The sequence below is a fragment of the Schistocerca gregaria genome, chromosome 2 (assembly GCF_023897955.1).
Source record: "Schistocerca gregaria isolate iqSchGreg1 chromosome 2, iqSchGreg1.2, whole genome shotgun sequence".
NCBI classification, from domain to species: Eukaryota; Metazoa; Arthropoda; class Insecta; order Orthoptera; family Acrididae; genus Schistocerca; species Schistocerca gregaria.
In genome coordinates, this window is record NC_064921.1 from 292,086,550 (window position 1) to 292,114,421 (window position 27,872).

The following is a 27,872-nucleotide window of genomic DNA, read 5'->3' on the forward strand; positions in this document are numbered from 1 at the left end:
CATACTGTCCAAAAGCTATTTTGTCATAGTCTTTTTATTGTGTCTATCTGTGACTCAGCATCTGCACTATATGGTGAGTGGCAACTTTCCTTCTCATAATATTGTTCCATTCTGTCCTGAATATTCCATTGTTTGATAGATGTTTTATTGTTAATTTTAAAATATTGTTATTTTCAAAACAGAGTTCAAAATATTTCAAAATGGATACTTTATTTCAGGAGTATGGTCATGAACTATGGGCAATAAAGGAACCAGTGATAATTACGACTGACAGTGGCTACATCCGGGGATGTGACAAGTTCTTAAATGAAATAGCCACATTTTGTGGTATCCAACTCTTGGTTGAAACTGCAGATTACTACAGGCCCATGTTGCTTGACTATGTGGACACTTTGACTAAAACAAAGGTAAGTTTCATGCAGAATTTCCTGTTTTTGTGGTTTTGTTTAACTGATACTGTTATATCCTCTGTTAATAAAATTTCATGTGGCATCTGAAATCATGATGCAGTCATTGTTCAATATTTTTTGACAAATATGCTATGTTTGGAATAAGTTATTGATCTCTGCAGACATGTTATACATTCCATCAATTTCTGTATTTTTTATTCCAGAGGACACATGTTTACATGGACTTTACAATTGGCAAACATCCTGCTGGAACCATAATATTCCAGGTAAGCTTTTTAATAACTTTTATACTATCCATTTACTTCCGCCTTTTTCCATTTGTGTTTCATGAGAGTGCAGTTTATTTCTTATGCACAAGTCACTACATTTTCTTTTTTAGATTAACTGATGACATTTGGAAACAGTAACAATGGATGCATTGCAAGGCCTTTATGAAAATAATTACATCCACCCACTGACAATTATGAATTGTATATCAGTATATTTAAAACTGACTGGACAGATGTAGTTATGACCATTAAATTAAAATATTCAATTAATTTCCTGTGCAAATGATTGTATAGTGATGACAGTTAGAGAGTACTATCACCTGTGTATATGATTTCCTTTTCGCCTGTAGTACGATATCTGGGTTAGTAACTGCCAAACACTGTCACAGTATAAAATCTTTTTGGTGAAACAAAGTTCATGCATCCTAATATAGAGGAATGGTATTCCATTGAATATACAACAAATTGGACAAATCTCTCAAACTATTGACTCTGTTGTTATAATCAATCCGATTATGCATGCACCATGAAACATCACAAGGTGGAGTAACTGAACTTGCTCAGCTATCCTTCTCAGCAGAAGTATTATGTTTTCCTTCTTTCTGTCATTTAAATTATCAGTAGGCAGTATGTACATGTAATCTAAAAGTGTATGACTTTCAGGTGACTGAGGAAAATGGTATGCTATAATTATTTTGTGTAAACACGTATTATTTGACAGAGGCCGCAAACTTTTTTACTCGGGAGCGAATAATGAGACTGCAGGATGACACCTCAGCCAGAAAAAATATACTGATCTTATCATCAACTGGTAACCTTTTCAAATTAGTATCTAAGTATTGATCATTGAAAGTCAACACCATTCTGCTTCGAATTGCTGCCTCCCTCAGCCCCCATAGTTATGACACTGTTATTGCTTGATGAAGTGCTGTTGAGTTGTCTCTGCAAGTAGATGATTAATTGATTAATAACAATAATTGTACACATATATATATATATATATATATATATATATATATATATAAATGCATTATGCAGTATGACACACAATCATAAGTGGTTACTAAATGTTGTGAATGTCATTTTTCTTGTACTCACTGCATTGTTTTACAACAGCATTAGTTTAATGTCATGTTCCTTGGTGTCTCTATAATGCAGGTTCATGAATCCTTGTTACTTCTGTTTGAAATTTATACCACAGGGGCTTAATGGTATGAGATTCACACAACATAAAAAACTTTATGCTCATTTCACATCACTTAAAATTGTATACTCAGACTCCTCAATATATAGCCATGAAAATTCACAACAAAATAAAAGGGTGTAACACAATAACATAGCTCTAAATATTTTATAAAGCAACTTATGCAATTTTGTAATTGAAAAATGCTACTATTCAGTGAAGATTTCATGAAGGATGAAGTGATCCTTTGAGCTGGATCCTGAAAAAGAAATAAAAACAAATGGTAGTTATAATGGGTGCAAAATTCTGAAATTGTGATTGAAAGAACTTTGTATAAAATATTCAGCATGTAACATTGTAAGTTTGACAAAATTTTAAATAAGTATAACCTTGGCCTGTCTCCTGTACATCAGACTTATGATCTGAAATTCTTTATGTTATGAGGTTAATAAAACACATTTCACAGGTATTAGTACCAGAAGACAGACAAGAAAAAATTCCCCCTATCATTTCCCCTCACTCCACAGTGACAAATCTATCTGCCCATGCACCCAGTGTTGTCCTTGATGTGACCGGCAAACGTTTTGCTCATCTACTGTAATTCCAACAGAATATTTTTGAGTGAACAACTGAGTCAGGTACAATTATGGGTAGTTATCCTTCTTCAGTAACTATTGAACAGTAACACCATTTACAAATGGAAATACATATTCAAAACCTTTAAATAACATTTACTATTCACAACAGATGACTATCAAAACTCCTTCATCAAATAAAATTGTTGAGTAGTTGATACCATGATCAGCCTTATTTTTTATATTAAAACCTTACAATATAATGAATAAGAATTTTAAATTCCAGCACACTGGTTTGATATCAGTTTAATTTTGAGAATGTAATCAGAGGAGTTGAGTGTTGCAATGCTCCATTTTGATAACAATTACATTGTACCAATGTATTCACAAAAGTTGAGTATTTGCACTGACTGGAAAAATCGTTCTGGTAGAATGGGTCAATGATAGGATTCATGACTAACAGAATTTCACAAAATGTCTGCCATCATGTTTGCAAGTATAGAGAGTAACATTAAGTGCTGCTGACCCATTTTCGTTAAACTAAAAGAAAGAATACATTTTGCCTGTCTAATAATGAAAAATAATTGAATTTAGGTCCTACATATTGCAGCCTTACATTGGTTTGAGAAATTTTCTCCTTAAGCTTATAACATCACACCCAATTTAAGATGAGAATCAGTATCATTTTACAAGATCAGGATATTAATGCAGCAAACTGTTTCATAATTTGTTGACTGGAATGAAAGACACCACCTTTCTTTTCTTGCCATCTGGAACCTGGTGGTGATGATTCTTTTCATCACACTACACTAACCATTACAACATTTAATGCAATTGTTATTAGCAATCTCGATAATGAAATTACGCTGTGTGTTATGTAATTTACTGTGTAACTAGAATTAAATGACGACTTTTTGTTCTTAAAAATTATTAATTCAGATATTAATTTCAGTTGTATTCTGATCTGCTACCATTGACTTGTGAGAATTTCAAGTGCTTGTGCACTGGTGAGAAGGGTGGAAATGATGAAGGTATACTTTTACACTATAAGAATACACTCATTCACAGAGTTGTCAAGATGGGTTGGCTTCAAGGAGGTGGTAAGCTGTACATAGTCTTATTGTGTATTGATTTTTGTCTAATAACTGAATAATGTAACTGAAAAAGTGATTTTGCAATGGCTTCCTACTCATAATAGAGATATAAATTATTTAATGTCTAGGCATTGGGTGTTCTAAGACACTTAATACTTTTAGTCTGACATAAGTCTGTACTTGATTAGAAGAGTTCACACATATGACTTTCAAGCTATCAATTGTATGTTATCAGCAGAGAAATCAATTTTGCTCATCCAGGGCTTCCTCCTCTATGTATAAAAGCTAGAGACGTGAGTGTTATTCTGGTGAGTTGCTGGGCATCTACAAGTTAATTCCATTGAGCTGGCGAATTCAACAAGATTCAAGGATGCATGGCATTATGTGTTGCATTGTGATGTCCACCATACATACACTGACTTCTCTGGTGAGGCATGAGGTCATGTCACATTTTAAGCAAATGTGTTTTTCTTGCACCTTGTGATTCTACTATGCTTACATTTGTATTTTTTATCTGCATATAAATAAAAAATGCTCACACATTATGTGGTCTGTCTTCTGTCATTACTACCACAGATTAAGGTTTCTACATGACCATCTTTCACTGGCCCAGTAGAAAGGATGTGGGACATGTTGCTACCTTGAATAAGAACAGGTACTGCCACAAGCTGTAGCATGAGCAACATCCCTATTTCTATTTCTGTAAAGATGGCTCAGTGAAGGGGTGGGGGGACTATGCAGCTTGTCAAACAGAGAATCTCAGTTTCCCGGTGAACCATTTCCCTTGAGTCACAACTCATATTTATTGATAATTTTAGTGTTTACATCTGCTGTTAGTTACCAAGCCTGGAAATGGCTGTAGTTTATCCTTGACCTGGATATAATCCCTTCATAATCCCTTATTCTATTATAATAATGCCTGTTTTTTGCAGGCCATTAACTAGATAACTAGTGTCTGTGGCATGGACTATGAATTTTGAGTAATTATATACTTTGTTTCTCACAGGACTTCTTTCAAATTTTTGAATTTTGGTAGTTTTTCTGTGGCAGCCTGATGTGTTGTAAGGGCTTTCCACAAGGGATATTAGCTAAATATTTATAATTTTCTGGAAAAACATGCACTTTCATAGGTTGCATTTGACAATTACTGCAGTAAATTTTATAAATTTCCAAAATGCTCACATCTGGATTATCAAAAGAATAGTTCTATGTTAAAGAATTTAAATAAAAAAATGAAGTAAGACCCTACCATTGGTATTCGAATTAAAAATTTTATCACAATTACTGATCTTAGATCTCAATTTTTTTGAGCGTGGTTGCATTCCTCAGTGTCAGCACCTAGTTCCCTAAGTGCAGAATAACTATATGTAAAGATGATGATGTGGTGAGCTACTACAAATCACTACAGCTGAGACACACTATTTGTGACCAAACTGAAAGTTTGTTTAAATAAACATTGCACAAACTAGTGACTGCTACATAACTGTGGACCTGTGTTGGTACGAACTCAGCACAAAGTCAGCTATTAACTGCAAAATACTGCCCCAAGTGTCCTTGGAAAGAAGCTAAAGTCTGTAGAGTGACTTGTAAGCTCCCACCCAGTCTCTTTGATCTTAGCAACCACGTCTATTTTTTTTTCCTTTCTTGCTTCTCATTTGAGGTCTTGTCTATTTTTTCCCTCTTTCCATATTCACTAAAATCTGTTGCTCAAGTCCTTACTGGTTTCTGTGGTTTCTAATAACACACATCTTATCTTTAGATAAGAAGGCTGAAGAATCAGACTACACAAACACACATCCACATACACACAAAAATACCCTTATACACAAACATTGAAATTACCTCAGCAGAGGGAAAAATGTAAGGATGTGGGTTTTAAGGGAGACGGTAAGGAGTCATTCAGATCCCGGGAGCGGAAAGACTTACCTTAGGGGAAAAAAGGACAGGTATACACTTGCATACACACACACACATATCCATCCACACATATACAGATACAGGCAGACATATGTAAATGCAAAGAGTGTGGGCAGAGATGCCAGTCGAGGCGGAAGTACAGAGGCAAAGATGTTGTTGAATGACAGATGAGATACGAGTGGCGGCAACTTGAAATTAGCGGAGGTTGAGGCCTGGTGAGTAACGGGAAGAGAGAATGTATTGAAGGGCAAGTTCCCATCTCCGGAGTTCTGATAGATTGGTGTCAGTGGAAGTATCCAGATAACCCGGACAGTGTAACACTGTGCCAAGATGTGCTGGCTGTGCACCAAGGCATGTTTAGCCACAGGGTGATCCTCATTACCAAAAAACACTGTCTGCCTGTGTCTTTTCATGGGAATGGACAGTTTGTTGCTTGTCATTCCCACATAGAAGGCTTCACAGTGTAGACATCTCAGTTAGTAAATCATGTGGGTGCTTTCACACATGGCTCTGCCTTTGATCGTGTACACCTTCCAGGTTACAGGACTGGTGTAGGTGGTGGTGGGAGGGTGCATGGGACAGGACTTGCACCATGGGCACTTACAAGGGTAGGAGCCAGAGGGTAGGGAACGTGGTTTGGGGATTTCATAGGGATGAACCAAGAGGTTACGAAGGTTAGGTGGATGGCGGAAAGACACTCTTGGTGGAGTGGGGAGGATTTCATGAAGGATGGGTCTCATTTCAGGGCATGATTTGAGGAAGTTGTATCCCTGCTGGAGAGCCACATAGAGTGTCTGATCCAGTCCCAGAAAGTATTCAGGACTGGACCAGATTCGTTTGTCATGAAGACCTAAGGTGTAGGGAAGCAACCGTTTGATATGGAATGGGTGGCAGCTGTCAAAATGGAGTTACTGTTGCTTGTTGGTGGGTTTGATGTGGATGGATGTGTGAAGCTGGCCATTGGACACATGGAGGTCAACGTCGAGGAAAGTGGGATGGGATTTGGAGTAGGACCAGGTGAATCCAATGGAACCAATGGAGTTGAGGTTGGAGAGGAAATTCCTGATTTCTTCTTCACTGTGAGTTCAGATCATGAAGATGTCATCAATAAATCTGTACCAAACTTTGGGTTGGCAGGCTTGGGTAACCAAGAAGGCTTCCTCTAAGCGACCCATAAATAGGTTGACTTACGAGGGGGCTATCCTGGTACCCATGGCTGTTCCCTTTAATTTTTGGTATGTCTGGCCTTCAAAAGTGAAGAAGTTGTGGGTTAGGATGAAGCTGACTTAGGTATTGAGGAAAGAGGTTTTAGGTAGGGTAGCGGATGATTGGCACGAAAGGAAGAGCTCCATCACAGCGAGGCCCTGGACGTGCAGGATATTTGTGCATAAGGATGTGGCATCAATGGTTACAAGGATGGTTTCTGGGGGTAACAGATTGGGTAAGGATTTCAGACATTCGAGAAAGTGGTTGGTGTCTTTGATGACGGATGGGAGACTGCATGTAATGGGTTGAAGGTGTTGATCTATGTAGGCAGAGATACATTCTGTGGGGGCTTGGTAACCAGCTACAATGGGGCAGCTGGGATGATTGGATTTGTCAATTTTAGGAAGTAGGTAGAAGGTAGGGGTGCGGGGTGTCGGTGGGGTCAGGAGGTTGATGGAGTCAGGTGAAAGCTTTTGTAGGGGGCCTAAGGTTCTGAGGATTCCTTGAAGCTCTGCCTGGACATCAGGAATGGGATTATCTTGGCAAACTTTGTATGTAGTGTTGTCTGAAAGCTGACGCAGTCCCTCAGCCACATACTCCCGACGGTCAAGTACCACGGTCGTGGAACCCTTGTCAGCCGGAAGAATGATGATGGATTGGTCAGCCATTGAAATCAAGCATGTTGTGTTCAGCTGCTTGTTGTGCCACTGGGTGGTACTTTGCTCCTGGCCACAGTCTGGTGGTGGCCATTCAGCATGGCGGTTAGCTGCTTGGTAGTTATACCAATATATAAAGCTGTTCAGTGAGGGCAGCAGAGCTGGTATATGACAATGGCTGCATTCAAAGGTGGTGTGGTCTTTGTGGAATAGTACTGAATGGCCTTGTACCTGGATCTTCTGAAGGGATATAATCATACGAAGTGTTTTTTTTTTTTTTTTGTTTTTGTTTTTTTTTTTTTTTTTTGGTTGGATGGGTGGTGGACCAACGCTTTATAAGGGGTGTGAAGGATTTTGGGTCAGACATCCTTAATTTCAGGACATGCTGATTGATAATCAAAGCCCTGAGAAAGGTTGTGGTTCAGTTGTTTGATTCCGGGATGGTATTTGGTGATAAAGCAGGCATTCATTTTGTAGGAGGCTTTTGGAGATGGTGGGAGGATTTGGGGTGTATGGGGAAACAGCACAGGAAATCTATTTGTGGACTAAGTCTTGGGTTATGGACTAAGTGTTGGAGGTTAGTGCCTGTCTGTGAAGGCCTAGGTGAGACTTTCAGTATAATGGGAAGGTGACTTCTTGTCACTGCAGCCATGTTGTTCCTGGGTGGTGAGGGTGTAAAGGAGTGATTTTTTGGTGTAGAAGGAATGGCAGGTGTTAAAATGCAGGTACTTTTGGTGGTTGGTGAGTTTATGTGGATGGAGCCATCAGAGAGGAGGTGGTCAATGTCCAGGAAGTTGGCATGCTGGGTTGAGGAGGACCAGGTGAAGTGAATGGGAGAGAAGGTCAAATGCTCTTTCACAGAACCTAAAGAAATTCTAGTCATATATAAATGCTGTCAGTGGCACCAAAGTTAGTGTCCAGTCTCTAATGAATGAGACAGGAACTGAAATTGTGGGTCGCAAAGCGAAAGTTGAAGTTCTTAATTGTTTTTCAAGATAGGAAGAAAGGAAAAGTAAGCCAGTTTAATCCTTGTACAACTGATAAGGTGAGTGAAATAAGTATTAGTGTCATTGGTGTTGAGAAAAGCCAATATTTTAAAATTGAGAATAGCTCCAAGTCCTGATGGAATCCCTATCAGATTCTAGCTGAATTTTCAGAGAATTACCCCTCTTGTAACTATAATATACTGCAGATCCCTCAAACAAAATTTGTGCCCAGTAGTTGGAAGAAAGCACAAGTCATACCAGTCTACAAGAAGGTAGTAGAAGTGATTCACAGAACTAGCTTTCAATAGCCTTGACATCAGTTTCTTGTAGAAAGCAACAAATATGTTCTGAGCTCAAACATAATGAGGTATCTTGAACAGAATGACCTCCTCCATGCTATCCAGCATGAATTCCACATCAATCTTATGAAACACAATTCACACTTTTCTCATATGACATCCTGAAAGCTTTGGATCAAGGCAGTCAAGTAGAGGCAGTATGTTTTGATTTCACCCCACCTCACCCCAACACGTCTCACTTTACCAACTGCCCTCTTCTTCTTTCTCCCCTCCCCACAAACCCAACACTCCGTCATCTGCCCCTACCCCTGCCACCCACCTCCCTGCCCTCTTCGCCTTTATTCTCCCTCAACTGAGCAGTCATTCTGTATTGTGGAGTCTTTTGTATTTTAGGAATGTGTAGATAATGTCATTAAGCAGGTCTGGCTCAGTATATTTCAGTTCCTGAGTTTTATGTCCATCCCACCGCTTCACATTGATTGTGCAATATGTTGCACAGATTTGATGTCTTTTATGTAAGTCTCCAAGAATCAGTGAATTATGATTTTATAATATGGTACGTATGTGACTGTTTTGAGAACAGAATCTTATTGTGCATCTAAAATTATATTTACACTCCGAGTATGAAGTATTACAATGTATACCTGTAAGAGGCTGTTTTGAATGTGTATTACAAGGACATGTTAAGCCTTTAACTAAGTAAATAGCCACCTTCCCTTTCCTGGTAATGCAAAGATTATGTCGCTCACACTGTGGTGCCACTTCGTAATAATGTCTGGAAATGTTTTGACAAAGGTTATGTCCATTTGTGAACAGAAGTGACAAATACAGGTCACAAGAACGAATCAACTATTAAATATGCCATAATGTGTGTTAATGATTTTTCATGATGCACAATGTCAGCCACACTATGTATCTTCAGTATGTACTCATAGCCCGATGATGAATCTAGGAATTTACTATAACCTCCTATGCATCACTCACATATGGACTGTGAGGAAAAGCTCAGAATAATTACAGCATGCACAGAGGCATTCAAACAATCATTCTTCCCATGCTTCATGTTTTGGTTGTTGTGGTCTTCCTTTCAAAGATTGGTTTGATGCAGCTCTCCATGCAATTCTACCTTGTGCAAGCCTCCTCATTTTTAAATAACTAATGCAACCTACGTCTTTCTGAATCTGCTTACTGTATTCATCTCTTGATCTGCCCCTATGATTTTTACCACCTGCACTTCCCTCCCATACTAAAGTGGTGATTTCTTGATGTATTAGAATGTTTTCTCTCAACCACTCCTTTCTTTTGGTCAAGTTTTGTGACAAATTCCTTGTCTCCCCAATTCTATTCCATACCTCCTCATTAATTATGTGATTGGCTCATCTAATCCTCAGCATTCTTCTGTAGCACCAAACTTTGAATGCCACTCTCCATACATGAATGCAACTGGAAGAAACCCTGATGACTGATACAATAAGATATACCCTCTGTCAGGCACTTCACAGTGGTTTTTAGAGTATAGATGCATGTAGATTTGGAAGCCCTCATTTTCCTGTTTCAAACAAACATTTTACTTTTTCCAAAAACTTAATATTTCAAACATCGTTCAGACTAAGAATATTCAGTATTTTTTATTCCAGAATATTCTAATCTTAGAGTGTAAGCCATTCCAAAATCCTGTTGTATAATTTTGTAACTCCACTGTGTTGTATTAGAACACACTAATTAATTTAATGTTCCTTGCTACAAATAGATGACTGTAATGCGTATTCACAGATCCATGTTCTGTGTCAAAATTTATACCCTAGTAGCTGATTGGTACAAGTTGCTCATGCCCATGAGTTGCCTCACGCAACCTCTAACCATGCAATTATGGCTGCTCTACTTACTCCTCTGCCCCTGGTGCAAGTTCACTTAGCTCACGGCCAAATCCAGCAAAGTCAGTTAAAATCTTGTCTCTGTAAGTAGCCAGGCAGGAAAATGACACTCCTAAAAAGCTCTTAATATGTAGATGTTTTTGGATTCTTCCGTTAGTTGAAATATGCTTATTGTTACGTGAGGGTTGCTTATTAAGTAATGCACCTCATTTTGTTTCTTCAACAGTTCTTTATTGAACATAATGAGAATTACACACATGAAAGAATGGTGTTTCATCTACACACTATATTTTTCCATGTAATCTCCATCCCATTCTATGGCCTTCCTCCAGCGCGAAACAAGGATGTGTATGCCCTATTGGTACCACTCCTTGTCCTGGTGGCGGAGCCAGTGCTTCACTGTGAGAATCACCTCTTCATCATCCTCAAAATGTTTTCCATGAATGGCATCCTTTAATGGCCCAAAAAAGTGTGAGACTGAGGAGGCTTGGTCAGGTGTGTCAGATGTGACAGCTGTGGACGGTCTCCTAGACCGCTGCGAATTGTGTAGCTCTGCTGAACCGCATTCTGATGAACTCACCTGCTGTGCCCAGTGACTAACTGTACTTCTGTTGACAGCAGATGCTCCACAGACTTTGCAAAAGCGTTTGTGAATATTCCCCATAGTTTCTTTCTCTGCAGTGAGAAATTCAATGACGGCATGTTGCTTGTGACGTAAATCACTTACAGATGCCATTTTGAAAGTGACCTGCAGTTACACCATCCGTCAGAAGTGACAGAAACTTGGCATGCTCACTCAGGAGACTTCAAACAATACATACATGACATTTCACATTCATAGCATTGTTTTCAGCTGAGAAAAAAAAATGTAGTTCATTATTGTCTGGGCAAGTCTTGTAAAATGCAACTGAGAACTGGTGGCTGCACAAATAGTTGATTTGGGCCACATATGGCCTATGGGCCACAGTTTGACAATCACTGGCTTAGAATGTTAAGTCATTCTTTGTTGAATACTGAATACGTGTTCTTTCAATGATAAGATATATATCATTTATATAGGGTCTTCATCTACACTTCCATGTGTCTCCTGAATGACTATAAAAGATACAGTTGTCAGACTGTAAAATTTTTATTGTGTGTGATATCTCTTTGGTTTAATAGAGAATGGTACCAGAACTCTTCGAAAAGAATCAATGTGGTTGCATATAGTGGTTGCCCTTCCAGCAGAAGAATCTGTTATTATGGCAAAACTTAATATTGCTACTGGGATCACTTCTAATATTACTCAGGGTATGCCAAAATACTTTAAGTTTAACAGTTCATTATCAACAATCATTTAAAGGAACTCCTTTCATATACTCTTATCTCTATCCTTTTATGTGCCCTACTGACATGGGTTGTTCATAGTGTAGGTGCACTGTGGGACAAGCCTAAAATGAATCATGTAGTGAATTCTTAATAATGTTAGTGAATAATATTGCCATTTAGTTCAACAAAAGTTGTTTTTGTTGTGTTTTTCAGTCCCAAGACTGGTTTGATGCAGCTCTTCATGCTGCTCTATCATGTGCAAGCCTCTTGATCTCCAAATAACTACATCCTTCTTAATCTGCCTATTATATTCATCTTGTGGTGTCCCGCTACAAGTTTTATACCAAACACTTGCCTTGAGTACAAAATTCATGACCCCTTGATGTCGCAGAAGGTATTCTATCAACTGACCCCTTCTTCTACTCAGGTTGTGCCCCAAATTTCTCTTCTATCCAATTCTATTCAGAATCTCCTCATTAGTTATGTGATCTAACCATCTAATCTTCAGCACCCTTCTGTAGCACCACATTTCAAAACTTCTATTCTCTTCTTGTATAAGCTGTTTATCATCCATGTTTCACTTCCATACATGAGTACACTCCATACAGATACTTTTAGGAGAAACTTACAGACACTTAAATCTATATTGGATGTTAAACAATTTCTCTTCTTCAGAAATGCTTTTCTTACCATTGCCAGTCAACATTTTATATCCTCTCTTCTTAGGTCATCGTTAGTTATTTTGCTCCCCAAAGAGCAAAACTACTCTGCTACTTGAAGTGTCTCATTTCCTAATCTAATTCCCTCAGCATCACTTGATTTAATTTGACAACATTCCAATATCCACATTTTGCTTTTGTCGATGTTCATCTTACATCCTCCTTTCAAGACATTGTCCATTCCATTCAACTGCTCTTCCAAGTCCTTTGCTGTCTCTGATAGAATCACAATGTCATCAGCAAACTGCAAAGTTTGTATTTCTTCTCCAGGGATTTTAATTCTTACCCAAAATTTTTCTTTGGTTTCATTTTTTGCAATTATTACTTTTTTCTCTAAGTCTGAGGGCATTTAACCCATGTCATACATCTTGCATGCCAGATGGAATAATATTGTCATGGCTGTCTCTCCCAAGGCTATCAATAAATATGATGGAATGTCATCTACTCCCGGGGCCTTGTTTCGACTTAGGTTTTTCAGTGCTCTGTCAAATTCTTCTCAAAGTATCATATTTCCCATCTCATTTTCATCTACGTCCTCTTCCCTTTATATAACATTGCTTTCAAGTTTATCTCCCTTGTATTAACCTTCTATGTACTCCTTTCAGTTTTCCCTTCTGTGCTAGGACTAGTTTTCTCTTTCACCTGTTTCATTTGCTGCATTTTTAAATTTTCTCCTTTCGTCAGTTAAATTCAATGTCTCCTTTGTTATCCAAGAATTTCTACTAGGCTTGGTCTTTTTGCCTATTTGATCCTCTGCTGCTTTTAGTATTTCATTTCTTTTTCATTCTTTTTCTACCATGTTCCTCTCCTCTGTTCTAGTCATCCATTGCTTAAAGCTCCCTGTGGAACTTTCAACGACCTCCAGTTCTTCCAACTTATCTAGGCTTCATCTCCTTAATTTCCTACCTTTTTGCAGTTTTTTCAGCTTTAATCTGCAGTTCATAACTGATACATTTCGGTCAGAGTCCAAATCTGCCCAGAAAATGTCTGCTATTTAAAATCTTCTTCCAAAATCTCTATCTCACTGTTGTATAATTAATCCAGTGTCTCCAGGTCTCTTCCATGTCTACAGTCTTCTTTATGATTCTGAAACCAAGTGTTTGTGATGATTAATTTATAATCTGTGCAAAATTCTGCCAGGTGGCTCCCTCTTTCAATCATTTCCCCCAGTTCATATTCTCATACTATTTCTCCTCTTCTTCTTTTTCTCACTACTGAATCTCAGTCACCCATCACAATTAAATTTTTGTCTTCCTTAACCATCTGAATAATTTCTTTTATCTCCTCATACATTTCTTCAACCTTTACATGATCTGCAGAGCTAGTTGCCATAAACTTGTACTACTGTCGCGAAGTTGGATTCGAGTCTATCATGGTTACAATAATGCATTCACTATGCTCTTCATAGTAGCTTACTCACATTACTGTCTGCCCCCAGTAGCTGAATGGTCAGCGTGACAGATTGTCACTCCCCTGCAGCACGGAGTGGCTGCATGGTTAAAGGCACCATGTCACTGACTGTGCAGACTCTCCCGCCGGAGGTTTGAGTCCTCCCTTGGGCATGGGTGTGTGTGTTGTTCTTACCATAGGTTAGTTTAAGTAGTGTGTAAGCCTCTGCAGTTTGGTCCCTTTAGAACTCACACACATTTGAACATTTTTGTCAATCCTCTGGGCCTGGGTTCAGTTCCCAACTGGGTTGGGAAATTTTCTCCACCCAGTGACTGCATGTTGTGCTGTCCTTGTCATCATCCTATCATCGTCACCAAGTGCAGGTTGCCGAAGTGGCATCAAATTGAAAGACCAGCACACAGCGAATGGTCAGCCCGACAGGAGGCTCTAGCCATATGATTACATTAAATAAATAAAACTCATAGAACCAGAGGTTGTACGGAGTTTCAAGGAGAGCATAAGGGAGCAATTGACAGGAATGGGGGAAAGAAATACAATAGAAGAAGAATGGGTAGCTTTGAGGGATGAAGTAGTGAAGGCAGCAGAGGATCAAGTAGGTAAAAAGACTAGGGCTAGTAGAAATCCTTGTGTAACAGAAGAAATATTGAATTTAATTGATGAAAGGAGAAAATATAAAAATGCAGTAAATGAAGCAGGCGAAAAGGAATACAAACGTCTCAAAAATGAGATCGACAGGAAGTGCAAAATGGCTAAGCAGGGATGGTTAGAGGACAAATGTAAGGATGTAGAGGCTTATCTCACTAGAGGTAAGATAGATACTGCCTACAGGAAAATTAAAGAGACCTTTGGAGAAAAGAGGACCACTTGTATGAAAATTAAGAGCTCAGATGGAAACCCAGTTCTAACCAAAGAAGGGAAAGCAGAAAGGTGGAAGGAGTATATAGAGGGTCTGTACAAGGGCGATGTACTTGAGGACAATATTATGGAAATGGAAGAGGATATAGATGAAGATGAAATGGGAGATACGATACTGCGTGAAGAGTTTGACAGAGCACTGAAAGACCTCAGTCGAAACAAGGCCCCCGGAGTCGACAACATTCCATTGGAACTACTGACGGTCTTGGGAGAGCCAGTCCTGACAAAACTCTACCATCTGGTGAGCAAGATGTATGAGACAGGTGAAATACCCTCAGACTTCAGGAAGAATGTAATAATTCCAATCCCAAAGAAAGCTGGTGTTGACAGATGTGAAAATTACCGAACTATCAGTTTAATAAGTCACAGCTGTAAAATACTAACGCGAGTTCTTTACAGACGAATGGAAAAACTGGTAGAATCCGACCTCGGGGAAGATCAGTTTGGATTCCGTAGAAATGTTGGAACACGTGAGGCAATACTGACCCTACGGCTTATCTTAGAAGCTAGATTAAGAAAAGGCAAACCTATGTTTCTAGCATTTGTAGACTTAGAGAAAGCTTTTGACAATGTTGACTGGAATACTCTCTTTAAAATTCTGAAGGTGGCAGGGGTAAAATACAGGGAGCGAAAGGCTATTTACAATTTGTACAGAAACCAGATGGCAGTTATAAGAGTCGAGGGACATGAAAGGGAAGCAGTGGTGGGGAAGGGAGTAAGACAGGGTTGTACCCTATCCCCGATGTTATTCAATCTGTATATTGAGCAAGCAGTAAAGGAAACAAAAGAAAAATTCGGAGTAGGTATTAAAATCCATGGAGTAGAAATAAAAACTTTGAGGTTCGCCGATGACATCGTAATTCTGTCAGAGACAGCAAAGGACTTGGAAGAGCAGTTGAACGGAATGGATAGTGTCTTGAAAGGAGGATATAAGATGACCATCAACAAAAGCAAAACGAGGATAATGGAATGTAGTCGAATTAAGTCGGGTGATGCTGAGGGAGTTAGATTAGGAAGTGAGACACTTAAAGTTGTAAAGGAGTTTTGCTATTTGGGGAGCAAAATAACTGATGATGGTCGAAGTAGAGAGGATATAAAATGTAGACTGGCAATGGCAAGGAAAGCGTTTCTGAAGAAGAGAAGTTTGTTAACATCGAGTATAGATTTAAGTGTCAGGAAGTCATTTCTGAAAGTATTTGTATGGAGTGTAGCCATGTATGGAAGTGAATCATGGACGATAAATAGTTTGGACAAGAAGAGAATAGAAGCTTTCGAAATGTGGTGCTACAGAAGAATGCTTAAGATTAGATGGGTAGATCACGTAACTAATGAGGAAGTATTGAATCGGATTGGGGAGAAGAGAAGTTTGTGGCACAACTTGACCAGAAGAAGGGATCGGTTGGTAGGACATGTTCTGAGGCATCAAGGGATCACCAATTTAGTATTGGAGGGCAGCGTGGAGGGTAAAAATCGTAGAGGGAGACCAAGAGATCACTACACTAAGCAGATTCAGAAGGACGTAGGTTGCAGTAGGTACTGGGAGATGAAGAAGCTTGCACAGGATAGAGTAGCATGGAGAGCTGCATCAAACCAGTTTCAGGACTGAAGACCACAACAACAACAACAACAACATTCCTGTTTTTTTATTCATTATTAAATCTGCTTCTTTATTACCTCTACCTGATTTGATATGTATAACCCTGTATTCTCCTCACCAGAAGTCCTGTTCCTCCTGCCACCAAATTTCTGTAGTTCCTGCTATATCTGATTTCAATTTATCCATTTTCCTTTTTTAATTTTCTAAACTATCTGCACAATTAAGGGATCTAAAATTCCATGCTCCGGTCCATAGACTACCAATTTTGTTTCTCCTGATGACATCTTCCTGACTAGTTACCAACCAGAGATCCAAATGGTGCACTATTTTACCTCCAGAATATTTTACCCAAGGGGATTGCCACCATCCTTTAACCATACAGTAGAACTTTGTGCCCTTGTGCAAAATCACACCAGTAGTTTCCCCTTGCTTTTTGCCATTCACAGTACCAGCACAGCAAGGCTGTTTTGGTTGATGTTACAAGGCCAAATCAGTCAATCATCACCTGCAACTACTGAAAAGGCTGCTGACCTTTTCAGGAACCATAAATGTGCCTGGCCTCTCAACAAATATGCAGGCCTGTCCCTCCCCCCACCCACCCACCCACCCACCCACAATGTCGGCAGGGTCTATGATTCAAATGAATCCAAAATGTCATCTGCATGATACAGCTAAATAATACATTATTCAAAGTCAAAATCCATGAACGAGAACCACGTAGTTCTGGTTTGCATGCTAAAACTCCATAGTCGAGAACACCTTCTATGGAACTCCAAATGGTGATTGGATGTATGCCACAGTAAGATGATGTATCCTATGAACTCAAGAAGATCCTATACCATATTTGGTAGAAATCACATGAAATTTATTACTTCAACCCAACATCTTTTAATGTACTTCCCAAATATATCCATAAAATACCTTTACTATTATTCACTCATTGTTAATAAGTGTGTTTGTTGTTGATATTCTTCTGGGTTATATGGCCATGGTCCATGGAATTCTTCTATTCCTAATGTTTCGTCCAATACTACGTTGGACATCTTCAGAGGTATGGATGGTTCTACTGAGTCCTGCCGACTAATGAGTTGGGCATCGGAGAGTGGCCTAAATGTCAAGGAAAGTTGGCGTGGTCTAGCTTGCACATAGTAGCAGAGAGAAAACTAGTCAAAGATAAAATGTAACTATCGATAATAGTCCGTCATAGATAAAAATCACTTATCCATTCTGTAATGCCACTGCCCATATCTTGCTTAATTTCAAGGCCTCTTCTTTTCTATTAAAATTATCTTCATCTTTATAAATTTCAGTAGCCTCCCTATACAGTTGTGGATAATAGTTTGTGGTAGCACTTAAAACTGTAGTTTCAGAAAACGTAACTACATGGTCACCTGACTGAAGTGCACATTCCGCAACAGCCGATTTATCTATTTTTCCCAGTCGGCAAAGACTTTTTTGCTCCTTTACTCTCGTATTCACACTTCTTTTCGTAGTGCCAATATAGACCTTGCCACAAGTACAGGGAATTTTATACACACTGCTAGATGATAATAGTGGCCTTCTATCTTTAACAGAACGAAGTACTTGTCCTATTTTTCTGGTAAGTTTGAGTACCGGTTTCACTTTATGTTTCAGCAGGATTTTGCTGATTCGATCTGTAACCTCATTAATGAAAGGTAAAGACACCGTGTTCTTCCATTGCTGTGTACCATCCTTGTCCTTTGGCCTGCTGTAATTAGGTCTTAAAACTCTATTAATTTCTTTGTTTGAGTACCCATTCTTTTAGAAGGCCTGTTTCAGATGATTCATTTCCATATCCAGAAGTTCCGGCATACAAATCCATTTTGCCCTGACCACTAAACTATTGATTACACCTCTTTTTTGTTTTGGGTGATGATTGGAGTTCTTATGTAAGTATCTATCACTATGTGTGCTCCTCCGAAACACTTTATGTTTTAGACTGCCATCGGTCTATCTCATGACTAACACATCGAGAAACATAATAGCCTGGTCTTTTCCTACTTCAATGGTAAACTGAATTTTCAGGTTTATGCTATTAAGATAACCAAAAAATGTGTCTAAAACTTTTTACCGTGTGTTCAAATCATGAATCTGTCATCTACATAACGATATCAACAACATGGTTTCTTATTTGCTTTATTCAACGCTAATTGTTCAAATTTCTCCATAAAAAATTGGCAATTGCAGAACTCAATGGGTTAGCAAATAAGAAACCATGTTGTTGATATCGTTATGTAGACGACACATTTGTGGTTTGGATACATGGTAAAAAAGCCTTAGACGAAGTTTTTGATTATCTTAATTGCATAAACCTGAAAATTCAGTTTACCATTAAAGTGGAAAAAACCAGGCTATTTCGTTTCTCAATGTGTTAGTCATGAGATAGACCGATGGCAGTCTAAAACATAAAGTGTTTCGGAGGAGCACACATAGTGATAGACACTTACATAAGAACTCCAACCATCACCCACAACAAAAAAGAGGTGTTATCAAAAGTTTAGTGGACAGCGCAAAACGGATTTGTACACCGGAACCACTGGGTATGGAACTGAATCATCTGAAACAGGCCTTCGAAAAGAATGGGTACTCAAACAAAGAAATTAATAGAGTTTTAAGACCTAATTACAGCAGGCCAAAGGACAAGGATGGTACACAGCAATGGAAGAACACGGTGTCTTTATCTTTCATTAATAAGGTTGCAGATCGAATCAGCAAAATCTTGCTGAAACATAAAGTGAAACCGGTATTCAAACCTACCAGAAAAATAGGACAAGTACTTCATTCTGTTAAAGATAGAAGGCCACCATTATCATCTAGTGGCGTGTATAAAATTCCGTGTACTTGTGGCAAGGTCTATATTGGTACTACGAAAAAAAGTGTGAATACGAGGGTAAAGGAGCATAAAAGTCTTTGCTGGCTGGGAAAAATAGATAAATCGGCAGTTGCGGAACATGCACTTCAGTCAGGTGACCATGTAGTTACGTTTTCTGAAACTACAGTTTTAAGTGCTACCACAAACTATTATCCACGACTGAATAGGGAGGCTATTGAAATTTATAAAGATGAAGATAATTTTAATAGAAAAGAAGAGGCCTTCAAATTAAGCAAGATATGGGCAGTGGCATTACAGAATGGATAAGTGATTTTTATCTATGACGGACTACTATCGATAGTTACATTTTATCTTTGACTAGTTTTCTCTCTGCTACTATGTGCAAGCTAGACCACGCCCACTTTCCTCGGTATTTTGGCCGCTCTCTGATGCCTGACTCGTCAGTTGGCAGGACTCAGCAAGACCAGCCGTACCTCTGAAGATGTCCAACATAGTATTGGACGAAACATTAGGAATAGAAGAATTGCATGGACCACGGCCATATAACCCGGGAGAATTATCAAATTCCGTACCATCCAGTCGTGAAAGCCTTCGTTGTATGATTTTTAAGTGTGTTTTATTTATAATAGTTACAAGTACTCAAACATAGTGTCTTATGACAACATCTCTTTCACTTATATAACTATTAGACATTGGTCCTGACAGCAGAGTGATGTATCAGTAATGTGATGATTTGTATATTTGCAATGAAGTAACTTTCTGTTATTTCCATAAAGATATTGAAAACCGCATTGGAGGAGGTGGTGCTTCCATCTATGGGCGTACCTTTCCTGATGAGAGTTACTGCATCTCCCATAATCGCCGTGGAGTGCTCTCTATGGCTAATGATGGACGGCACACCAATGGATCTCAGTTCATCATCACTCTGCAGCCTGCACCCTGGATGGATTACTACTATGTTGCATTTGGGTTAAGTATCATCATGAAATGCACACATTCCATTCTCTTATATTGAAAGATCCCAGGTCAAGTAACTTTATAAATCATATTTTTGAAAGAACAAAGATTGTTAACTGAAAGTCCAGTGTGAAGGAAATAACATCATTGTGGGTATGTGTAATATTTCTTAGTCCAGAAGAATTATCAATCATTTGTACCCCTATCTAGTCCTATGGAGAGCAAAACATGCTCTGTAATGTTTTCATTGTGTTTGCATTACAGGAGCATTTGTAGTTGTTGTAGAAGCTTTAAAATAACTTTTTTATGTGGGGGATGTACAGAATGAGACCCATTTTGCAGAGAAGATTACTGAATGGAGAAGCTCTGAAATTTATGAATTGTTCTCAGGCAAGAAGTTGGATGTGATTGTGAAATTCCCACAATATTTTGTCAGTGTAACTGAGTGACATCTTCAGTTCCAGTAAACACATTGCTGAGCTGTGACCAAAGTCCCCTGTTCACATCAGTCGAAGAAGAAAATGCACACACATGAACGCGCCAAATTCAGTGAGCAACAGTTAAGATTTCTTGACCGGTAGTGGCAGAGACAGCTAAGCCACATATTGGATGATGAACCAAAGGCTTCATCACATGCACAAAGGCTGTCACTCAAACTGTCTGCTTTTTGTTATATGTAGTTGTCACCTTTATAAGCTGGCTCGACAGCACTGCAGCACTGGTTGCATTTTTACAACATCTATATTGTCTTTAATCGAAAATCCAGTTTATAATGGAGATTTAGAAAAATTGCAAACTACCATTCCTGAGTTTGTTGGTGCAGAGAGAAAAGGATGACACCTTGTGTTATGCCATATATCATGAACCTACACACATGGACGTACACTTAAGGGCAACAGCTGTCACCTGCCCTGCGCAACGAAGCGGTATGCTTAGGATGTTGGTTCATAGACTATGAGCTGTATGTGATTCAGGGTGCTTGTCCAATGAACTACGCTGTCTCCCTACCATATGGATATTCTGAATGGGAGATATGCTGTGTCTTACACCCAGCGTGTGTTAGACAAAGTAAAGAGTCGGAAGAAAGTCAAGAACAAAGAGGTGCGGCCATCTTGTCATACATCACTGGTTTTTCTTTTAAAATAGGAATATCACTGAAGTAACATAAAGATAAATGTGTCTTCCATGCACCACTGACACTCAGAATTCAGATACAACGAAAAAGGGTCCTGATATCTACAAGATTCTCTATAGCTGCGGGATGTCATACATTGCCACACCATGGAAGCCAAAGGTGTTGAAATTTTCAGTAGGGGGCATAATATGCATTACAAAACTTCTCAAATCAATGTCTTCATTACTGGATTAGCGTTATTAAAGAAGCAATGGAAATTTGCAACTCTAGAAATCAGCTGAACAGAGACAATGATACGTGTTAGCATGGGATCTAGCACCTGCCATGTTAAAATTACAGTAGCCAGAAAGGTGAACTACTGATCATGAAAGGGTTGACAGTCCAGTTGCACCATAGATATTTGGATGACAACACAGGTATTAGGATAATGATGGTGGTGATGGGCACACACCAGTGTGGGCACATCTATTGGCATTCATCTCCTGACAGAGGGCACTGGTGTAGCTGATGGCAGCACACAGTATGATTGGCAGCCTTTGCACATGTGCCGAAACTCTTGGTTCATCATCTGACAGGTGGTGTAGCTATCTCACCTGCCACCAATCAGGAAATGTTTGCTATTAGTCATGGAATTTGGTGTGTTCATAGCTGTGTTTTCTTCTTGGATCAAAACTGAGCAGTGTAACTGCTGTACCTAAAGAAGTCAGTCAGTTGTGCCTATGAAACATAATAGGGAATTTTATGATATCTTACGGCCCATCCAAGAACCATTTCTGCAACTTGTCGGGAAAGTCTCAAGCAACACATTCTGTGAATTGTTTCACACTTAAATAAAAAAATAAAGATAATAAGGATTAGAGGTTAGAGTGTGAATATATAACAAGATGAACAATAACAATCACACCATTAATATTTAAATATTTTTATTCCCTTCCAGTCTGTGTTTCATTAAAACAATAACTGAATGGATTTACTGTAAACCTGCACAAAACGTAGGAAGGAAGATTAAAGTTTAGGAACCGGATGGACAAGACCATCAAAGACAGTAAATCTGTCTAGTCAGTGGAAGCAGACAAACCCCTTGATACAAACATTCTCATTAGTTTGTTTCATGTTGCTGCTACGTAGAAAGGTAAAGCATTTGTAACCTAAATTCATATGTAAATTCCCCAAAGAATCTCCCATTATGTGAGATACAGAGGAAGCCTAAATGTCTTCCAGTTAATGTGGCATATATTCCACTATGACTGAAAGAAAAATATTAATCTCAATTACAGTGTTGAGGCACTTGCACTCCAGCACATCCTTTCATCCCGCCATCCCCCTGGACTGAACCTACGTTAAACAACCTCACTCCCATTTACTTTTCAGTCTTCTCCTCTTTCCCTTTCCTCTTTAGCCATTCATGCATCTTTTCATCCTACATCTTTATACTATACACCTCTTTACTTCTGTATGCATCCTCTTTGGTTTGAAGCTGGCACAGTACCTACAGTAGAAAATCTTTGGCTTCCCTCTCACAACCATGCCTCCATCCTTGCTACCTTCCCTGTTTTCCTTTCCCTGTTGCTTCATAACCTGGGTTGCGAGTAACTAAATCCACTTTCCCTTCTTCCCTTTCTTTCCCCTCTCTCCTCCCTGATGAAGGAACATTTATTCCGAAAGCTAGGAACTTAAATCTTTGGTTGTTTTTTTGTGTTTCTATCGGCTGTACTGAGCTGAGGTAAGTCTTAATCTGGTTTATCCATCATAATTACGTGTGTCCTCTAGGTCTTCAACCATTGACTTTTCCCACTATCATTGTTCTTTCCCTTGCCTGTTGTCTTCTAGCAATGTGACCAAGATATTTCAATTGATTTTGATTAACAAGTGTTGATAGTCATGTACTGATGCTGAGCTGACTCCAGATCAGTTCATTAGTTTGATGTGCTGTCCATGGAGGGTAATCCCAAAAGTAAGGTCTCCTATTTTTTTATAAGTACATAGACCTGTTTATTTCTACAATGGTCTTTATTAGTTTACAGCTTGACCATTTAGCTACTTTTCAACGTAATCACCATTTCTATTGATGCATTTTTGTAGACACTGTGGCAGTCTTTCTACACCCATGTCATACCAGCTCACTGCCAGACTATTCAGAAAGTTATGAACCTCTTCTTTCACCTTGTCATCGGAGCTGAATCTGGGATCACTATTAATGCTGACAGGCACTGTGAGACTCTGAAAAAACTCAAATAGGCAATTTAGAACCAGAGAAGAGGAATGTTGAGCAAGGGCGTACACATTCTCCATGACAATGCTTGCCCATACGTTGCTCGGCAAACTGTTGCTCTCCTGCAACAGTTTCAGTGGAACATGATCACCCACCCACCCTGTAGTCCTGACTTGGCGCCCAGTGACTATCACCTGTACCCTAGGTTAAAGGAACATTTGGCCAGAAAGCGATTCAGCTCTGACAATGAGGTGAAAGAAAAGGTTCATAACTTTCTGATCAACATGGTATCGAGCTGGTATGACATGGGCATAGAAAAACTGCCACAGCATCTACAAAAATGCATTGACAGAAGTGGTGATTATGTCAAAAAATAGCTAAATGTTCAGGCTGTAAACTGATGTAAACAATTGTAGAAATAAACAGGTCTATGTACTTATAAAAAAAATAGGAGATCTTACTTTTGAGATAACCCTCGTAATAGTCTATAGCACCTCATACTAGATTATCAATCCTGTGATGATCCACCGTCTTCTTCATTATCCAAGTTTCTGCTGCATAGGTCGCATTAGGGAAGATTAGAGTTTGGATGAGGGTGAGCTTTGTCTCGGCAGTGATGAAGGTGTCCTATCAGATGTGACAAGGTTTGCCAAATGAGGTTAGCACACTTGCATTCAGGAGGACAACAGTTCAAACCCACTTCCAGCCATCCTGATTTAGGCTTACTGTGATTTCCCTAAATCATATCAGACAAATGTCAGGATGGTTCCTTTGAAAGAGCACAACCACTTTCCTTCTCCATCTTTTCCTAGTCTGAAGTTGTGTTCCATCTCTAATAACCTTGCCATCAATGGGATGTTAAGAACTAATCTCCCCCATCCTCCTCTTCCGAGCAACTTTTGCTGTAAAATTTCTTGCAATCAGAATGTACCTACGGAGCTCAGGATCACAACTTGCAATATCAGTGACAACAGATCCTATATACTTGAAGTGATTAATGACTTTGTAGCCAGCGATGCTTGTGATGTCAGGTCTACTTTCATTAGGATGATCTATAATCATTACTTTGGTCCTTGTATTGTTGATTTCAAGACAATATTCTCTACTTCAATTGGCCAACCTTCACACAATTGTTTACAGTTGATGCTCATCTGATACAGTTATCAGAGTGTTGGCTGCATACCTGAGATTGTTAATTTTTCTGCTTCTACAATGATGCTATCAAGCCAGTTTCAAGAACATCCCTCACAATGTCCTCACTATGTGCGCTGAACGATAGTGGAGAGAGAGTGAAAGCTTGTCTCATACTAAAATTAGTAGAGAAGATGTCTGAGAAGGTGTTATTGATTCTTACTGACACTGTGTTCAAAAAATACAGTTGCTGGATGAGGTATCAAGATGTCTTCATGTACTCATCTCAATGAGAATAGTCTCTAGCTTTGACCATTTAACATTAAGATCTTTCTTGCAATCCACAAAGCACATTAATATATTGATATAATATTCCATTGCATTCCCTTTGAGCTACTGGATATTTAGGCTCTCCTAACGTGTTCCCCTGCCTGGGACAAACCCACATTGCTCTTCTGATTTTTGTGGAAGTTTGAAGGTCTTCAGTTTCTCATTCAGTAAAGTGAACATGATTTTAATGGCATGGGAAATAAGGGCTATCATTCAATAGTTTGCACAGTCAAATGGAGAGCATTTCTGGAACAGTGGTATGAAAATGAAGTGGCACCATTGGTCTGGCCAGTTTCCAGACATCCAAATCTTTTGTCATAGCCTCTGCAGGATACCCACACCCAAGTTACCCCAGTGTTTAGGGCTTCAGCAGGAAGTCCATCCTTCCCTGGTGCTCTCTGATTCTGCAACTTTTTCACTGTACGTTCCCTTTTCTTCTCTGAGGATCACTGCTTCAGTGTCCATTGTGTTCTGTTACCTGGTTATGAGCCATCAACGTACAGTTTCATACATCATTCACTCCATATTTTGGTGATGCCTTTTACATCTGTGATGATATTCCCTTGGTTGTCTTTAATAATCTGAGTCCTGTGTGAAAACTCCCTTACCAAGTATTTCACCTTGTATAGATATGAGCTGTGGTTCCCCAATACATGTGCCTCAAGCTCCAGAAATTTTCTTAATATGTCCATTCTTGTCTTTCCTGTGAGAGTGTTTAATTTCATTATTCACTTTTTTCTTTCATGGGTTGTTTTCATTTTTCTGGATCTATGACTGTTAGTCAGATGTTAAGTCATTTTTCAATCAAAGTCAAAGTTTTGTTAGACATCACTGTTGCCACTTCACTGTGGTGTTCATCTTTGGCAGCTTGCTTATGGCATCTGTGATCCATTTTCCTACGCTCATCCAAGCTATGTTGTTGTTTACCTCTGGGTCAGGTGTTCCAGTGCTTTTAAGTACTTCTTGGAAGATAATTGGGTCAGGTGCTATCAGCTTTTTTGACTTTATTTTAGCCATTCTGTTATTCAGCTTAATTTTAAGGCCCAAAGCAGATGGCATTCATATCCACAGTCACCGCTTGATTTTGTTTTCATGTTGCAGAAAGAGGTTCTTCATCTCTTATCAATAAAAATGTAGTCAGTTGGTTCTTGTAATATCCATTTGGCGATGTCCATGTAAAGAGTCAGCATTTCTGATATTTAAACATGGTTCTCATTATGGAAAAGTTGTTATCAGTTACAAATGTAGCACTTGATTGTCTTGCGTACTGCATATTCCAAGGCCATATTGTCCCACAGTCTCACAAGCAGTTGTCCACCAAAGTGGTTCCAACTTTTGCATTGAAATCTCCTAATACAGGTATACTCCTCTTTGTTTTAGGGCTGTAATGGTGTCTTCTACATTTTCATAGAAGTCTTCAGATTTTTGCTTATATTCAACATTGGTAGGTTGACACACCTGGTTAATATGTAATTTATGTGATTTGGTATTGAGGGTGGGCGCCAATATGCTATCATTGATGAGTTGTAAGCCTCAACATATTGCGCTGTATGCTTGCTGTCAAAAAGTGTGATATCATTCTGCCAACATGATTATCAGTTTCAAAATGCCCACAGTCTTTCCAGTGAGTTTCTGACAAGCCGCAGACAGCAATTTTATGCTTCTTTAGTTCTTGCTCCACATTGTGAAGTTTCTCCTTCTGAAGTACCCTCTCAGGGTTCAATGTAGTTATTGTTTTACCTTTGTGAAGTTTGTCTGTGTATGATCACTAAATAGCAAACTGACCATGCAGGATTGACCCTTCATCTCTGCATTTCCAGTCACACATTTTACATAATTTCGACTGGACCCAAATCAGTGCTAATCACTACTAGAAATAGATCTAAACTGTAAATAAGCAAGCAACAAAATTTCTTGGTATTTGGATACAATATGACCTAAAATATGACAAACATATTGAATGCATAAATTACAGCTGATTGCAGACTATTATCTTTTAATAGCTCCAAAGAGATGCATAAATGAACAGATACTAAAGAGAGCTTACTATGTATATTTAAAGAATGTCTGGCATATTATTCCCCATATACTGGGAGAACTCATCAGCAACTCAGAGGACCCTCAGAATCCAAAAGAGAGCCATTAGACTTATTGTTGGGAACAGAGCTAGTCAATCATTAAATCATTGTTTGAAACACTAAAAATGCTACCATTATCACTGTAATGTTCAGAAATTTCCAAATAACCTGAATCCTATAACTATATTATCAATGAGTTTTGTGTTGGAGTTGACCAACTCATACAAATACTTGATGTAACACTTTGTAGGGACATGAAATGTAATGATCACATAGGCTCAGCTGTGAGTAAAGCAAGTGGTAGACTTTGGTTTATTTGTATAATGCTGGGGAGGCACATTCAGTCTACAAAGGAGACCGCTTGAAAATCACTCATGCAACTAGTTTTAGAATATTGCTCAAATATGTGGGACCCATACCAAGTAGTACTGACAGGTGATATAAAGCATATACAGAGAAGGACAGCATGGGTGGTCACAGGTTTGTTTGATCCATTGGAGAGTGTCACAGAAATACTGAAGGAAGACTCTTGAAGATAAACGTAAACTATCCCCAGAAAGTCTGTTAACAAAGTTTCAAGAACCAGCTTTGAATGATGACTCTAGGAACACACTACAACTCCATAGGTATCATTTACATGAGGATTGTGAGGTTAAGATTAGAATAATTACTGCATGCACAGAGGCATTCAAACATTCTTCACATGCTCAACATGAATGGAGTGAGACAAAACCCTAACAAGTGGTAGCATTGGACG

General features: G+C 38.9%; 1 protein-coding gene across 1 annotated transcript in view; it reads left to right on the forward strand.

Annotated features, from left to right (window-relative positions):
• LOC126336897 (probable inactive peptidyl-prolyl cis-trans isomerase-like 6) overlaps positions 1-27,872 on the forward strand; it is a 154,296-nt gene that overhangs the window by 69,567 nt on the left and 56,857 nt on the right. The window contains exons 3-6 of the mRNA XM_050001018.1: positions 219-407; positions 614-676; positions 3,390-3,537; positions 20,049-20,241. Of these exons, the coding sequence (XP_049856975.1) occupies positions 219-407; positions 614-676; positions 3,390-3,537; positions 20,049-20,241 (593 nt within the window). The remainder of the gene's footprint in view (positions 1-218; positions 408-613; positions 677-3,389; positions 3,538-20,048; positions 20,242-27,872) is intronic.